The sequence below is a fragment of the Moschus berezovskii genome, chromosome 14, assembly GCF_049115385.1.
Source record: "Moschus berezovskii isolate FMDL1 chromosome 14, NW_MosBer_1.0, whole genome shotgun sequence".
Classification (NCBI taxonomy): domain Eukaryota; kingdom Metazoa; phylum Chordata; class Mammalia; order Artiodactyla; family Moschidae; genus Moschus; species Moschus berezovskii.
The window spans coordinates 83,647,100-83,664,549 of record NC_142473.1 but is presented as its reverse complement, the minus strand read 5'-3'; the positions used below and the strand labels follow the sequence as shown (position 1 = coordinate 83,664,549).

General features: G+C 37.6%; 1 protein-coding gene and 1 pseudogene across 1 annotated transcript; both read right to left on the bottom strand.

Annotated features, from left to right (window-relative positions):
* Nucleotides 1–101: 101 nt before the first annotated feature.
* Nucleotides 102–1,032, bottom strand: LOC129554140 (olfactory receptor 4A47-like; annotated as a pseudogene).
* Nucleotides 1,033–13,884: 12,852 nt separating this feature from the next.
* LOC148775705 (olfactory receptor 4A47-like) lies at nucleotides 13,885–14,814 on the bottom strand. The gene has a single exon (XM_088843543.1). The coding sequence runs from the start codon at nucleotides 14,812–14,814 to the stop codon at nucleotides 13,885–13,887; it is 930 nt and encodes a 309-aa protein (XP_088699669.1).
* Between the last annotated feature and the right edge of the window lie 2,636 nt (nucleotides 14,815–17,450).

Sequence of the window (17,450 nt, the reverse complement as noted above, 5' to 3'; positions counted from 1 at the left end):
ATAATTAATATATATTCATTGGAGAAAGTGAATCCAGAATCAAATTTTAAAATGACTTCAGCATTCTAGGGAAAATGACCCTGATGTCAAATGTCTCGCACTTATTTAATATGAGATAAAAGTGTTTCTTCTCCAGATCTTCTTCATAGCATTAGTTAACTCAGAATTTCTTAGACTGTAGATTAATGGGTTCAACATGGGAGTTATGACTGTATAGAACACACTCACAGATTTGTCAATTGGAAAAGTCTTAGCCGGTCTTGCATTTATGAAAATGCAGGGAACAAAGAAGCAGACAACCACAGTGATGTGGGAACCACAGGTCTGGAGGGCTTTCCGCCTCCCTTCCTGACTCAGGTTCTTCAGAGAGTGCAGGATGACTCCATAGGAGACGAGTAAGAGCAGAAAACCAAGAGTGCAGATCAGTCCTCCATTGGCCACAACTAAGAGACCAATGAGATAGGTGTCAGTACAGACGAGTTTCAGTAAAGGGAACATGTCACATATAAAGTGATCAATGACATTGGGGCCACAGAATGGGAGCCCATAAACAGTGCTAAGTTGAATGATTGAGTGCAGAAAACCTCCAACCCAGGACAGCACCAGCAACACAACACACACCCTCTGCCTCATGATCACCAAATAATGCAGGGGCTTACAGATGGCCACATAGCGGTCATAGGCCATCACCAGCAGAAGTACAATCTCGGATCCACCAAAAAAGTGCTCTGTAAATAGCTGGGTCATGCAAGATTTAAAGGATACAACTTTTTCCCCGAAGAACAAGTCTGAAATCAATCTAGGTGTAATACAAGAAGAGTAAGTTACATCCATAAATGATAAGCTAGCCAGAAAAAAGTACATCGGTGAGTCCAGGGTCTTACTGACAGCTATAGTCACAGCAATGAGCAGGTTTCCCACCACAGTCAAGATGTAGAAGAAGAAGAACAAAACAAAAAGGACTTTCTGCTCCTTTGGATTCTGTGTGAGGCCCAAGAGGATGAAATAAGTGCCATTGTTCCTTGTTTCCATGTAGTCTAAGTTCTATGTTCACTTGTTAGAAGCAGTGTACCTACAAAACAAGGGGAAAACTTTTAAATGAATTAAATTTTCATCTTCTGTTATATATTCAACTAAAGAATGTGTGTGGAGAGTCTCTTCATGCCCAATGTGTCATTGATATTGTATCTCCACGTTGAATCAGGTAGAGTTACTTGCCCTCATATTATAATACAGGACCAGGGATCAGATAATTCCAGACCTATATAATAAGTTATAAGGAAATTCACAGACGGTGAGTCACAGTGCAGTTATATATCAATCGTAATTGAATCAGAGAAGACTTTCCAGAGGAATTAATGCTTTAGCTGAATTTTTAAGGGAAACAACAAGAAAGGCCTGGAAGGGAAATCAGTGACGTCACAAAACTGTAAAAGTGAGGTTCATGATAATTTACATAATCAAAGTGAGTAGATCAAATCACGGAAATGTTTCTGTCCTGGATTGTCCCAGACCTCACTGATACTTCTGAGGTCTTTAAGTGGATATTTCCCCGCTCCTGACCAATAAACACTGCAACAGTCTAATTGTGTGCCTCCACACCTCATGTTTCACTTAATTTTCAAATACGTATATGCAGCACTTCTAAATGTGGACAAGCAACTGAATGGCAATTTACTATTTACAAACCTAACTTTTTTATTTTCCACAATGTGTAGCACTTCCTGTACAAAATTTAAAGTGTTGCCTTTTATCTTGCTAAATGATATAATTTTCATGTTATTGTTCAGACAAAAAATTTCGGTGCTCTGCACTTATGTTTTACTCTCATAAAAATTAAATAAATCCTATTGACTCTACTTCCAAAATATATCACAAATTGGAATATTCCCGTCTATTTTTTTCTGTTATGCTTTTTTTCTTTTAAGTTCTTCTTAGTCCACTGTGATAGCCTCCTTCCTAGTCTCTCCTTGTTTATTCTGCCTCCAAAAACTGGTTTTCCTGAAGCAGCCCAAATTGTCCTTTTCAGTCTTATTCTGATTATATCACTCTGCTGCTCAAAAGGCTTACGATATATTCCAATCATGCAGTCATAGTTTAATGTATCACATTTAATATTTATAGTAACATATACTATAATCCCTGTTTCATAACTAAAAAATACTAAGGTTCAGAACATCTATTTCATTTTCCCAAAGTCACGCCTTTAAGTGCTATACCTAGAATTGAATCTAAGTTTGATTTCTTTCAAAGTAAGTTAATTTCTTTCATAATAAAGAACGTCACTCAATTGTTAACCTGTTTTCCAGTATTTTCCATTAGTCTTACCTTGCAGAGGTTTGTTCACAATCTGAAGAATGAGTTTTAACACAATTTAAGTGCTATAATTCTTTCATCCAGTGTGACAGTAGAGGGCAAAAGGGTGCCTTATTATTTGAGAATATAAATATGTACAGTCATTTGACTGTCCATTTTCTAAATGGATTCTTCTCATTATTCAAAGGGTCATTCTTATATGCAGTATAGATTATTTGACAGGAATTCCTTGGTGTACACAGAAAAAAAACAAAGCTTAATCACATTAGAAAATTTATCAAAATGGCCAACAAATTCTATATAAACATAGGAAGATAGCATCTAGTCATTTCCCAGGGAAATTTTTCACAAGTAACCTCTTTCCTAATAACATTAAAAAGAAAAATAGCACCTGATTGTTTAACCCTTCTCACTCTGTCACGTTGACATGGCCAGACTATTTCAAATTGAAGTTTTGAAAAACATTTCTATGATTTTTGAAGTCTAAGAAAGGACCTCCTGAAAAATTGATGTCAGTTACTAAGTGGATAGCATTTTCTTCCTATTAAGAATGAAGGTCATGGAATAGTTCATCCCTTCCAGTTGCAATTATTATTGAATCTTAGAGTTGGAATATGTCCAAGACTGATTCTTGCTTAATTAATTCAGTGGGATCTTCCCCAAAGTTCTTAAAGAACATCTGTGTGTAAAGATATTAATAAGCCAAATCACATAGTTCAGGTCAGAAAAAAATAGTACTTTAGAATCTCTATAAGACTGCTGCCAATCAAGAAAAAAATATCAACCCTGTCATTTTGCTCCAGTGAACTTGTCATGTATTTTCCCACCTGAAAGAGCAAGATTTTCTTTCCTTTGATTAAATATTCAGCTTAATCACCATAAAATTTGGTTAGAAATATGAAAATTATATCAAGAGACACAATTCAGTATATTAAAATTGTAGATATAATAGCTAATAGTTTAAACAATTAGCAATTTTTTTAGCAAGTAGAGCACCTCTGTTATGCCAACAACTTTGTTATGAATAATTAACAAAACTGGGGCAAAGTCATGTAAAAGTTTTTTCTTGTGCTCCTTTATTATTTTCTCAGAATAGTCAGACAATAAAGAAGGAGACATTCAGTAGTTGTAGTTGTATTCATGTCTTGTAATATAAGAAACAAGCCCTGTGACAGAAATAAGAGGAAGTTCTACTGTGGATAATGTAATCAGAGAAGTTCTTTCTTAAAACGTGATGTTTAAACTCAGATTAAAAAGATAGGATGTGACTACCATTAGAAGTACAGCTACAGAAAGTAAAACTAAGCAAAAATTAATAAATAAAATTATCTCACTTCAGAGAACAGGAACTGCGCTTAGAAAAAAGCTGAACAACATGGAAATTTCCATCACCATCTGTAAAATAGATAGCCAGTGGGAATTTGCTATCTGGCTCAGGAAACTCAAACAGGGGCTCTGTATCAACCTAGAGGGGTGGGATGGGGAGGCAGAAGGGAGGTTCAAGAGCGAGGGGATGTATGTGTACCTGTGGCTGATTCATGTTGAGGTTTGACAGAAAACAGCAAAGTTCTGTAAAGCAATTATCTTTCAATAAAACATAATTTTTTTAAAAGAAAAGGACTTGCGAAAGTGTGCCCACTTGTCTTCTTTCAGGTTTTAATGTGGAAGTTTCAAAGCTTTAGTGTTGAGGATGATGTCAGCAGTGGATCAGTCACATGTGCACTTTATTAAGTCCAGGTACATTCCTTCTATTTTAAACTTGCTGAGAGTTTTTTGTGAAATGTTGTTGAATTTTTATATGGTCATGAACAAACCAAGCAGAAATTAAGAAAATAGTTCCACTTACAAGAGCACCAAAAAGAAGAAAATAATTAAGAGAAAACTTAACAAATGAGACAAAAGCATTTTAAACTGAACATCACAAAACTTTACTCAGAGATATTATAGAACACACACATATATGAGAAAACATTTATGAACTAGAATATTTAATGGTGTTAAGATATTAATATTGCTTCAAGTGATCTACAGATTCAGTACACACCCTATCCAAACTACAAAAATGTTTTTTGCAGAAGTAAAAATATTCATGATAAAATTCATATGGAATATCAAGGACTTCAAATTTGACAAAACAGTTTTGAAAAGGAAGAAAGAAGCTTTTGATTTTAATTAGGTCCCATCTGTTTATTTTTGCTTTTATTTCCAATATTCTGGGAGGTGGGTCTTGGAGGATCCTGCTGTGATTTATGTCAGAGAGTGTTTTGCCTACGTTCTCCTCTAGGAGTTTTATAGTTTCTGGTCTTACATTTAGCTCTCTAATCCATTTTGAGTTTATTTTGGTGTATGGTGTTAGGAAGTGTTCTAGTTTCATTCTTTTAAAAGTGGCTGACCAGTTTTCCCAGCACCACTTGTTAAAGAGACTGTCTTTTCTCCATTTGATATTCTTGCCTCCTTTGTCAAAGATGAGGTGTCCATAGATGCGTGGATTTATCTCTGGGCTTTCTATTTTGTTCCATTGATCTATATTTCTGTCTTTATGCCAGTACCATACTGTCTTGATGACTGTGGCTTTGTAGTAGAGCTTGAAGTCTGGTAGGTTAATTCCCCCAGTTCCATTTTTCTTCCTCAAGATTGCTTTGGCTATTCGAGGTTTTTTGTATTTCCATACAAATTGTGAGATTATTTGTTCTAGTTCTGTGAAAAATATCGTTGGTAGCTTGATAGGGATTGCATTGAATGTATAAATTACTTTGGGTAGTATATTCATTTTTACAATATTTATTCTTCCAATCCACGAACACGGTATATTTCTCCATCTATTAGTGTCCTCTTTTATTACTTTCACTAGTGTTTTATAGTTTTCTATGTACAAGTTTTTTGTTTCCTTAGGTAGATATATTCCTAAGTATTTAATTCTTTTCGTTGCAACAGTGAATGGAATAGTTTCCTTAATTTCTCTTTCTATTTTCTCATTATTAGTGTATAAGATTGCAAGTGATTTCTGTGTGTTGATTTTATATCATGCAACTTGACTGTATTCATTGATTAGCTCTAGTAGTTTTCTGGTAGTCTTTAGGGTTTTCTGTGTAGAGGATCATGTCATCAGCGAACAGTGAAAGTTTTACTTCTTCTTTTCCAATTTGGATTCCTTTTATGTCTTTTTCTGCTCTGATTGCTGTGGCCAAAACTTCCAGAACTATGTTGAATAGTAGTGGTGAGAGTGGGCACCCTTGTCTTGTTCCTGACTTTAGGGGAAATGCTTTCAGTTTTTCACCATTGAGGATAATGTTTGCTGTGGGTTTGTCATATATAGCTTTTATTATGTTGAGATACATCCCTTCTATTCCCACTTTCTGGAGGGTTTTTATCATAATTGGATGTTTAATTTTGTCAAAGGCTTTCTCTGCATCTATTGAGATAATCATATGATTTTTATTTTTCAGTTTGTTAATGTGGTGTATTACGTTGATTGATTTGCGGATATTGAAGAATCCTTGCATTCCTGGGATAAAGCCCACTTGGTCATGATGTATGATCTTCTTAATGTGTTGTTGGATTCTGATTGCTAGAATTTTGTTAAGGATTTTTGCATCTATGTTCATCAATGATATTGGCCTGTAGTTTTCTTTTTTTGTGGGATCTTCTGCACAGCAAAGGAAACTATAAGCAAGGTGAAAAGACAGCCTTCAGAATGGGAGAAAATAATAGCAAATGAAGCAACTGATAAAGGATTAATCTCCAAAATATACAAACAGCTCCTGCAGCTCAATTCCAGAAAAATAAATGACCAAATCAAAAAATGGGCCAAAGAACTAAACAGACATTTCTCCAAAGAAGACATAAAGATGGCTAACAAACACATGAGAAAATGATCAACATCTCTCATAATCAGAGAAATGTAAATCAAAACCACAATGAGATACCATTTCACACCAGTCAGAATGGCTGCTATCCAAAAGTCTACATGCAATAAATGCTGGAGAGGGTGTGGAGAGAAGGGACCCCTCTTACACTGTTGGTGGGAATGCAAACTAGTACAGCCACTATGGAGAACAGTGTGGAGATTCCTCAAAAAACTGGAAATAGAACTGCCATATGACCCAGCAATCACACTCCTGGGCGTACACACCAAGGAAACCAGAATTGAAAGAGAAACATGTACTCCAATGTTCATTGCAGCACTGTTTATAATAGCCAGGACATGGAAGCAACCTAGATGTCCATCTGCAGACGAATGGATAAGAAAGCTTTGGTACATATACACAATGGAATATTACTCAGCCATTAAAAAGAATGCATATGAACCAGTTCTAATGAGGTGGATGAAACTAGAGCCTGTTATTCAGAGTGAAGTAAGCCAGAAAGAAAAACACCAATACAATATACTAACGTATATATATGGAATTTAGAAAGATGCAAATGATAACCCTATATACGAGACAGCAAAAGAGACACAGATATATAGAACAGTCTTTGGACTCTGTGGGAGAGGGTGAGGGTGGGATGGTTTGGGAGAATGGCATTGAAACATGTATATTATCATATGTGAAACAAATCGCTAGTTCAGGGTCGATGCATGTTACAGGATGCTCGGGGCTGGTGTGCGGGGATGACCCAGAGGGAGGATAAGGGGAGGAGGGAGGTGGGAGGGGGGTTCGGGAGGGGGAACTCATGTACACCCGGGGTGGAATCATGTCAATGTATGACAAAACCAACCAATATAATATTGCAAAATAATTAGCCTCCAATAAAAACAAAAATTTTTTAAAAAATGAAAAGGAAGAAAGTTGGAGGTCTCACACTTCCTGATTGTAAAACATACTACAAAGCTACAGTAATCACAGCACTAGTATTGGAATAAAGATGGACAACAGACTAATGGAGTAAACTGAGTCTAGAAAGAAACCTTTGTATATGTCCCAGATAATTTTCAACAAGACTGCCAAGAGCATTTTATGAAATAAAAAAGGATATAATATGGCATTAAGTGAAAAAAGACAGTCACAAAAAACAAATACTGTATGATTCCACTTGACTGAGACACTTAAAGAGTCAGATCATGGACAAAATGTAGAATAGTGGTTGCCCACAGGTCAGTGAGGGAAAATGGAGAATTTTGTTTAATGGTTTTAGAATTTCAGCTTGAGAAGTAGGGGAAGTTCTGGATATAGACAGTGGTCATATTTGCATAACTTAATGCCCTTTAAAATGATTAAATTTATGAATTTTGTCATGTATACTCGGCCATAATTTTTTAAGTGAATATAAGATCTAAGGTGACCTCATTAATTGATTTATGATATGAATACAGAGTATAGCTTGCTAGCCCAAAGTATAGGCAAATATCATTGGCTTCAGATACCTCTGGAGAATTTAAGAGGTAAATAAGTCAATCCAATGACAAAACTACTAAATTAAAATCTCTATTTTTAAATTTTCATTTTATTTTTTTATTTTTTATTTTTTATGCTTGTGTGCTGAGGTTTCAGTCGCATCTGACTCTTTGTAAAACTGTGGACAGTAGCCCGCCAGACTCCTCTGTCCATGGGATGTTCCTGACAAGAATACTGGAGTGCAGTGCCATGGCCTCCTCCATGGGATCTTCCCCATGCAAGGATCCAGCCCGCATCTCCTGTAGTCCCTGCATTACAGGCAGATTTCCCACAGAGCCACTGGGGAAGCCCATATTAGAGTACAGTGATTAACAATGTGCTAGTTTCAGATCTACAGAAAAGTGACTGAGTTATGCACATATATGTATCTACATTTTTTTTCCATTTCTTTTCCCATTTAGTTTATTACAAAATATTGAGCAGCGTTCCCTGTGCTACAGTAGGACTTGTTATCATCTATGTTAAATATGTGGTGATTTAGTCTTAAGTCGTGTCCAACTCTTGAGATACCATGGACTGCAGCCCGCTAGGCTCCTCTGTCCATGGGATTTTCCTGGCAAGAATACTGGAGAGGGGTGCCATGCCCTCCTCCACAAGATCTTCCTGACCCAGGGATCCAGCCCATATCTCCATTAGCTCTTGCTTTGCAGGCGGATTCTTTACCTCAGAGCCACCGGGAAAGCCCATATTCAGTTCAGTTCAGTTCAGTCGCTCAGTCGTGTCCGACTCTCCGCGACCCCATGAATCACAGCACACCAGGCCTCCCTGTCCATCACCAACTCCCGGAGTTCACTCAAACTCATGTCCACAGAGTCGGTGATGCCATCCAGCCACCTCATTCTCGGTCGTCCCCTTCTCCTCCTGCCCCCAACCTTTCCCAGCATCAGAGTCTTTTCCAGTGAGTCAACTGGTCGCGTGAGGTGGCCAAAGTATTGCAGTTTCAGCTTTAGCATCAGTCCTTCCAATGAACACCCAGGATTGATCTCCTTTAGAATGGACTGGTTGGATCTCCTTGCAGTCCAAGGGACTCTCGAGAGTCTTCTCCAGCACCACAGTTCAAAAGCATCAGAGTGTAGTGATTAGCAATGTCTACATTGCTACAATTGTCTCCATTGCTAAAAAATGACTACAGCGAAGCAACTGAGTTATACATATACATGTATCTACTATTTTTCAAATTCTCTTCCCATTTAGTTTATTACAAAATATTGAGTAGAGTTCCCTGTGCTATAAAATAGGCCTTGCTGTAATCTATTTTAAATATAGTAGTGTGTATTCATTGGAGAAGGAAATGGCAACCCACTCCAGTATTCTTGCCTGGAGAATCCCAGGGACGGGGGAGCCTGGTGGGCTGCCGTCTATGGGGTTGCAGAGTCAGACACGACTGAAGCGACTTAGCAGCGGCAGTAGCAGTGTGTATTTGGGGCTTCTCTGGTGGTTCACTGGTAAAGAATCCACCTGTAATGCAGAAGACACCAGACACCGGGATTCCGTCCCTGGGTTAAGAAGATCCCTGGAGGAGGGCATGGCCACCCTCAAGTCTAAGTATATTTGTGAGAAACAGTGGGAATGAGACACTGCTAGTCTCCTCACAGATCAAAATGTGTTACATATTACGCCAATTATGTGTCAGCCTGCACATGAAAGAAGAGATTAGTGAAACAGAAGAGGGTCTTGAATTGGATCCAAATAAAATGGGATTTCAGGAAACAAAAATCAGGATTTCAAGTTAATGGCAAAAAGATAGTTATGCAACTATTTTTAAAAACCAATGGTGCTGGGAAAACTGGTCAGCCACTTGTAAAAGAATGAAACTAGAACACTTCCTAACACCATACACAAAAATAAACTCAAAATGGATTAGAGAGCTAAATGTAAGACCAGAAATTATAAAACTCAGAGGAGAACATAGGTAAAATACTCTCCGACATAAATCACAGCAGGATCCTCCATGACCCACCTCCCAGAATATTGGAAATAAAAGCAAAAATAAATAAATGGGACCTAATTAAAATTAAAAGCTTCTGCACAGCAAAGGAAACTATAAGCAAGGTGAAAAGGCAGCCTTCAGAATGGGAGAAAATAATAGCAACTGAAACAACTGACAAAGAATTAATCTCCAAAATATACAAGCAGCTCCTGCAGCTCAATTCCAGAAAAATAAATGACCCAATCAAAAAAATGGGCCAAAGAACTAAACAGACATTTCTCCAAAGAAGACATAAAGATGGCTAACAAACACATGAGAAAATGCTCAACATCCCTCATAAGCAGAGAAATGTAAATCAAAACCACAATGAGATACCATTTCACGCCAAGGAAACCAGAATTGAAAGAGAAACATGTACTCCAATGTTCATCGCAGTACTGTTTGTAATAGTCAGGACATGGAAGCAACCTAGATGTCCATCAGCAGACGAATGGATAAGAAAGCTTTGGTACATATACACAATGGAGTATTCAATTCAGTTCAGTTCAGTCGCTCAGTTATGTCCGACTCTTTGCGACCCCATGAATCACAGCACGCCAGGCCTCCCTGTCCATCACCAACTCCCGGAGTTCACTCAAACTCATGTCCATCGAGTCGGTGATGCCATCCAGCCATCTCATTCTCTGTCGTCCCCGTCTCCTCCCACCCCCAATCCCTCCTAGCATCAGACTCTTTTCCAGTGAGTCAACTCGTCGCATATTACTCAGCCATTAAAAAGAATGCATTTGAATCAGTTCTAATGAGGTGGATGAAACTGGAGACTATTATACAGAGTGAAGTAAGCCAGAAAGAAAAACACCAATACAGTATACTACTAACGCATATATATGGAATTTAGAAAGATGGAAATGGTAACCCTGTATACGAGACAGCAAAAGAGACACAGGTGTATAGAACAGTCTTTGGGACTCTGTGGAGAGGGCAAGGGTGGGATGATTTGGGAAAATGGCATTGAAACATGTATATTATCATATGTGAAACGAATTACCAGTCCAGGTTTGATGCATGTTACAGGATGCTCGGAACTGGTGCACGGGGATGACCCAGAGGGAGGATAAGGGGAGGAGGGAGGTGAGAGGGAGGTTCAGGAAGGGGAACTCATGTACACCCGGGGCGATTCATGTCAATGTATGGCAAAACCAACCAATATAATATTGTAAAATAATTAGCCTCCAATAAAAAACAAATACATAAATTTGTATAACCAAAAAAAAACATAAAATATAGAGAAACCACTAAAATTTCAATTCCTATTTAATTCCTATAGCAAAATAAATTCAAGATTAATCAAAAGTTTTAATATAAGATATAAAAATGCTTTAAAAGATAAACACTGGAAAAGAATTGAAGACTATTTAACACAAATGGAATGGGAAAACATCTTTCTAAGCAAGATACACAAATGAAAAAAATTGAATATAAAATGTAAAAAAAAATTTACATGCAAAAATCATTCTACATAGTTTAAAAAGCTAAAAACTTGTAACCAGGAAATGGAGAAGGAAATGGCAACCCACTCCAGTATTCTTGCCTGGAAAATCCCATGGACAGAGAAGCCTGGTGGGCTACAGTCCATATGGTAGCAAAAGAGTCGGACACAATTTAGCAACTAAACAACAACAAGAAATCTAATTTTTAAACTTAATTTGATGGCATATATTGTGTGTATTTTTAGTCATCCCTTTTGAACTAACATTATATCATGCACTTTTTCTTATGTCTTCAAATTTTCTTTGAAAACACGATTTTTGATAGCTGCATGATAACCCATCTTATGAATAGATTGTATTCACTTACTTGTCAAATATTTTTGGTTGTTTAGGTTTTTGCTTTTTCACTACAGTGAGTGGTACTATAGTCCACAGTGTTCTTATTCTATTTGTTTAGCAGCTGGTGGCTCAGATGGTAAAGAATGCACCTGCAATGCAGGAGACCTTGGTTCAGTCCCTGGGGTGGGAAGATCCCCTGGAGAAGGGTACGGATACCCACCTCATTATTCTGGCCTGGAGAATTCCATGGACAGAGGAGCATGGCAGGCTGTAGTTCTTGGGGTCACAACAAGTAGGACACAGCTGAGACACTTTCACACAACCAGAAAATATAAACTACTCATGCAGTGGTAAAAGTAATCTTTTCTTAGTATATAAATATCTCATAAAAATCAGTATGGAAAAGATTGACTATTGAATTAAATAGGTAAAATTTGAATGAATATATACATACATTTATATTTATATACATATAAACTCACAGAAAATAAATACGAATCAAATTAAATATGTGGAAAGATGATCGAATTCAATTATATCAAAAGGGTTGTGGTTAAAGAATAAGAGTGACTTTAATCAGATGTCATAAATATTTATTAGGTACTGGTGACTGAGATGTGGACAAAAGAATTCTCATAGAGTGGACAGGACTATAGCAACTGAACCTCAAGTATGGTAATTTGGCAATAGCTATCAATATCAACATTTAAATGCATGTATTACCTGACCATTCATTCAAATATCATAGGAACAATGCTATCCCTATAAAATTATATTTGCATATACATAAAACATATATTAATTAGAATATTAATTGCCATAGAAAAGTTTAGCAACCACATTAATAGAAATGTACATATTAATTTTACTATAAATTTATAAGAACTGTGCACCATAAGAAAAATTATGTATATATATATAACTGGGCTTCCCAGTTGGCCCAGTGGTAAAGAATCTGCCTTCCAGTACAGGAGACTCAGAAGACACGAGCTCGATCCTGGGTCAGGAAGGTCTCCTGGGGTATGAAATGGCAACCCACTCCAGTATTCTTGCCTGGGAAATTCCACGGACAGAGGGGACTGGCAGGCTATAGTCCATAGGACCTCAAAGAGCCGGAAACTACAAGTGACTAATCATGCATGTACAAAATACATGGACTTGCATGGAAATATCTTCAAGATGTTGAATAGTAAAAGCAAGTGTTACATATATAGAAAGAAGCAAATATATGTATGTTAATTACACTTGCATTTGTAAAGATTATTACCAGATGAAAAGAAACAAATTCAGGTCCAACAGTTAGAGCTGGAGATGCTGAGGAAAAAATAGGAAATTCATGTGACACTGCATACCGTATTGTTTGGTTCCATTTATGCTGTTTATTGATATCTGTTTTACTCCAAATCTTCTTGTAAATAGGAAAGTATTAAGTTAAAGATTTTGTGCATAATGCCACAGAAGTGTAGTTAAAAAAAAGGCAATATATATATAAATAGCTATTTTAAATTTTATAAATGAAAAAGTTCATCTAAATGATAAGAATCTAAATAAAAATCATCCTGTCCTGAAAAAGAGTTGTTATTATTGTTCAATCGCTAAGTCCACCTCTTTGCTACTCCATGAACTGCAATATCTTTTTTGCTCTTTTTTCATGAAAAAGAGTAAAAAATATACATCCATAAATTGGTTGGGTTTCCCAGGTGGCTCTAGTGGTAAAGAGCCCAGCAGCCAATGCAGGAGATATAAGAGATGCCAGTTCAATCCCTGGGTCAGGAAGATCACATGGAGGAGGGCATGGCAGCCCACTCCAGTATTCTTGCCTGGAGAATCCCATGGACAGAGGAGCCTGGTGAGCTACAGTCCCTAGGGTCACAGAGATGCAGACATGACGGAAGCGACTTAGCATACACAAATTAGTTAAAAATCAGTGCAATAATTTTCTCATGAATTCATTATACATTATTTTTTTAATATATAGGCTTTATACCATTCTGGGTACAGTTATAAACAAGTAATTATAGACCTTACATTCTAGTAAGGAGGAAAACTGTTATTAATAGCACAGATGTATAATTGCAATCTTTAATTATGATTATCATAAACTTGTTCAAGATAAAGAAATCAGAATCAAATTGTAAAATGGCTTCCCTGGTGGCTAATATTGTAAAGAATCTGCCTGCAATGGGGAAGACCTGGGTTCAATCGCTGGGTTGAGAAGATCACATGCAGGAGAGCATGGCAGTTCACTCCAGTATCCTTGTCTGGAGAATCCCCATGGACAGAGGAGCCTGGCAGGCTACAGTCCACGCAGTTGCAAACAGCTAGACATGACTGAGTGACTAAGCCCAAAATGACTTCCACATTCAAAGGAAATGTCCCCTGATGTCAGATCCTTTCATAGTAATTAATGCACTTAGTTAAAATGAGATACGATGTTCCTTCTCCAGAGCTTCTTCATAGCATTAGTTAACTCAGAGTTTCTTAGACTGTAGATTAATGGGTTCAGCATGGGACTTATAACTGTATAAAACACGCTCAAAGATTTGTCAATGGGGAAGGTCTTAGCAGGTCTCCCATTTACAAATATAGAGGGAACAAAGAAGCAGACAACCACAGTGATGTGGGAACCACAGGTCTGGAGGGCTTTCCGCCTCCCTTCCTGACTCAGGTTCTTCAGAGAGTTGAGGATGACTCCATAGGAGACGAGTAAGATCAGAAACGCAATAGTGCAGATCAGTCCTCCATTGGCCAACACTAAGATGCCAATGACATAGGTGTCAGTACAGACGAGTTTCAGTAAAGGGAACATGTCACATATAAAGTGATCAATGACATTGGGGCCACAGAATGGGAGCCCATAAACAGTGCTAAGTTGAATAATTGAGTGTAGAAAACCTCCAACCCAGGACAGCACCAGAAACACAACACACACCCTCTGCCTCATGATCACCAAATAATGCAGGCGCTTACAGATGGCCACATAGCGGTCATAGGCCATCACCAGCAGAAGGATGATCTCTGATCCACCAAAAAAGTGCTCTGTAAACAACTGGGTCATGCAAGATTCAAATGATATGATTTTTTCCCCTAAGAACAAGTCTGAAATCATTCTAGGGGTAATACAAGAAGAGTAAGTGACATCCATAAATGATAAGCTAGCAAGAAAAAAGTACATCGGTGAGTCCAGGGTCTTACTGACAGCTACAGTCACAATAATGACCAGGTTGCCCATCAGGGTCAAAATGTAGAAGAAAAGGAACATAGCAGAAAGTACACTCTGCTCCTTTGGATTTTGTGTGAGGCCCAGGAGGACAAAGTAAGTTACGTTGCTCCTTAGTTCCATCCAGTCTGGACAGAAGCTGAGTTCAGGTATTAGAAGCAGCTGGTCTAAAAGACAATGAAAAAAAAAAAACACACTTAAGCTGGGGGGGGGGGACACTTAAAGGGGAAAACACTTAAATGTACAATTGTTTATTTACACATTCACTTGAAGAATGCATATATAACCTCTATTTGTGTCTAATATGTCATGGACATTTTGATTACAAGTGGAGTAAGGCATCGTTTCTTTCCCTCAGTAATATGGTACATAACAAGGGATCAGGCAATTCCGTACCCAAGTTATATATGCCATTAATATTTGACTTCCCTGGTGCTCAGATGGTAAAGAATCTACTCGCAGTGCAGGAGACCTAGGTTTGATCCCAGGATTGTTAACATCCACTGGAGGAGGAAATGGCAACGCACTCCATTATCTTGCCTGGAAAATTCCATGGAGAGAGGAGCCTGGCAAATTATAGTCCAATCAGTCACAAAGACTCAGACATGACTGAGCAACTTTTTTTTTTTTTTAATGAATATCACACAGTGTTTAGGATCATAGGTGCCTCAGATGGTAAAAGTGTCTGCCTACAATGAGAGAGACCTGGGTTTGACCCCTGGGTTGGGAAGATCCCCTGGAGAAGGAAATAGTAACACAATCCAGTACTCTTGCCTGGAAAACTCCATGGACGGAGGAGCCTTGTAGGCTACAGTCCAGGGGGTCACAAAGAGTCGGACATGACTGAAACTTCACTTTCACTTTCCTTCACTTTAGGAGTATATCAAACTATAATCAAAGAAGGCTTCCTGGAGGAAACAATGCTTTGGTTGAGTTTTTAAAAAAATTGAAAACATAAAATAGATGGGAGAGAATTCTATGAAAAAGTGAAATATTTAAAGAGTCAGAAAATATAATAAATGAGACCCACTTAAGGTAATTTACAGTATAGGTAGATCAAACTGTGAACAGAAGGTCCTTGTACTGAATTGTCTCAAACCCCACTGACACCTCTTAGGTCTTTAGGTGGATATTTCCCTTTTCCTGACCAGTAAATCCTGCAACAGACTAATTTTGAGTCAGCCCCTGTTTCTCCCCTAATTTTCAAACATGTGTATGCAATAAGGTTGCATATTGTCACCTTGATTATTTAACTTATATGCAGAGTACATCATGAGAAACACCAGACTGGATGAAGCACAAGCTGGAATCAAGATTGCTGGGAGAAATGTCAATGACCTCAGATATGCAGATGACACCACCCTTAAAGCAGAAAGTGAAGAAGAATTATAGAGCTTCCTGATGAAAATGAAAGAGTAGACTGAAAAAGTTGGCTTAAAACTCAACATTCAGAAAACTTAGATCATGGCCTCTGGTCCCATAACTTCATGGCAAATAGATGGGTAAAGAGTGGAAACAATGACAAACTTTATTTTGGGGGCTCCAAAATCACTGTAGATGGTGACTGCTGCCATGAAATTAAAAGACATTTGTTCTTTGGAAGAAAAGTTGTGACCAACCTAGACAGCATATTAAAAAGTAGAGACATAAATTTGCCAACAAACTGATTCGTCTAGTCAAAAGTATGGTTTTTCCTCTAGTCATGTATGGATGTGAGAGTTGGACTATAAATAAAGGTGAGCACTGAAGAATTGACGCTTTTGAACTGTGGTGTTGGAGAAGACTCTTGAGAGTCCCTTGGACAGCATGGAGATCCAACCAGTCCATCCTAAAGGAAATCAGTCCTGAATATTCACTGGAAAGACTGATGCTGAAGCTGAAACTCCAATACTTTGGCCCCCTGATGTGAAGAACTGACTCATTGGAAAAGACCCTGATGCTGGGAAAGACTGAATGTGGGAGGAGAAGGGGATGACAGAGGATGAGATGGTTGGTTGGTATCACCAACTGAATGGACATCAGTTTGAATAAACTCCGGGATTTGGTGATGGACAGGGAGGCCTGGCGTGTTGCAGTCCATGGGATCACAGTGTGGGACATGACTGAGCGACTGAACTGCTATGTAACATCTCTAATTTTGGCATAGTTTAATGGCAATGTAGTACTTATAAAGCTAACTTTTAAAACTTCTACTATAAATATAAGCATTCCTTAATCAAAATTTAAACAGGCGCTCCTTATTTATTAAATCCTATTATTTTCCATGTTATTGTTCAGCCAAAAATTCAATGCTCTTCACTCATTGATACTCTCATAAAAATTTAATAATTCCTATTTATTCTATTTTCAAAATATATCACAAGTTTGATCATACCCTACTTGTTAATTTCTTCCTGGTCTACTGCAGTAGCCTCCTGCCAAATCTCTCCATGTTTATTCTGGCCTTCAAAAACTGATTCTCCTGAAGCAGCCCAAATTGTCCTTTTAAATTTTATTCTGATGACATCATCTTGCTCCTGAAAAGTCTTAACCGTATATTCCAATCACGGACTCATAGTTTAATGTATCACATTTAATGTTTAGAGTAATAAGAACTGGAATTTCCATTTTATAATGGAAGAAACTAATTCTCAGAATATGTCATTCATTTTCCACAAATCACATATTTTTTAAGGGTTACATCTAGAACTGAATCTAAGTTTGATTGATTTCAAAGTAATATAATTTCTTTTACAATAAAGAACATCCCACACTTGTGA

Excerpts from the sequence above, each read along its gene's own strand:
- LOC148775705 (XM_088843543.1), bottom strand. The coding sequence starts at position 14,814 with ATGGAACTAAGGAGCAACGTAACTTACTTTGTCCTCCTGGGCCTCACA.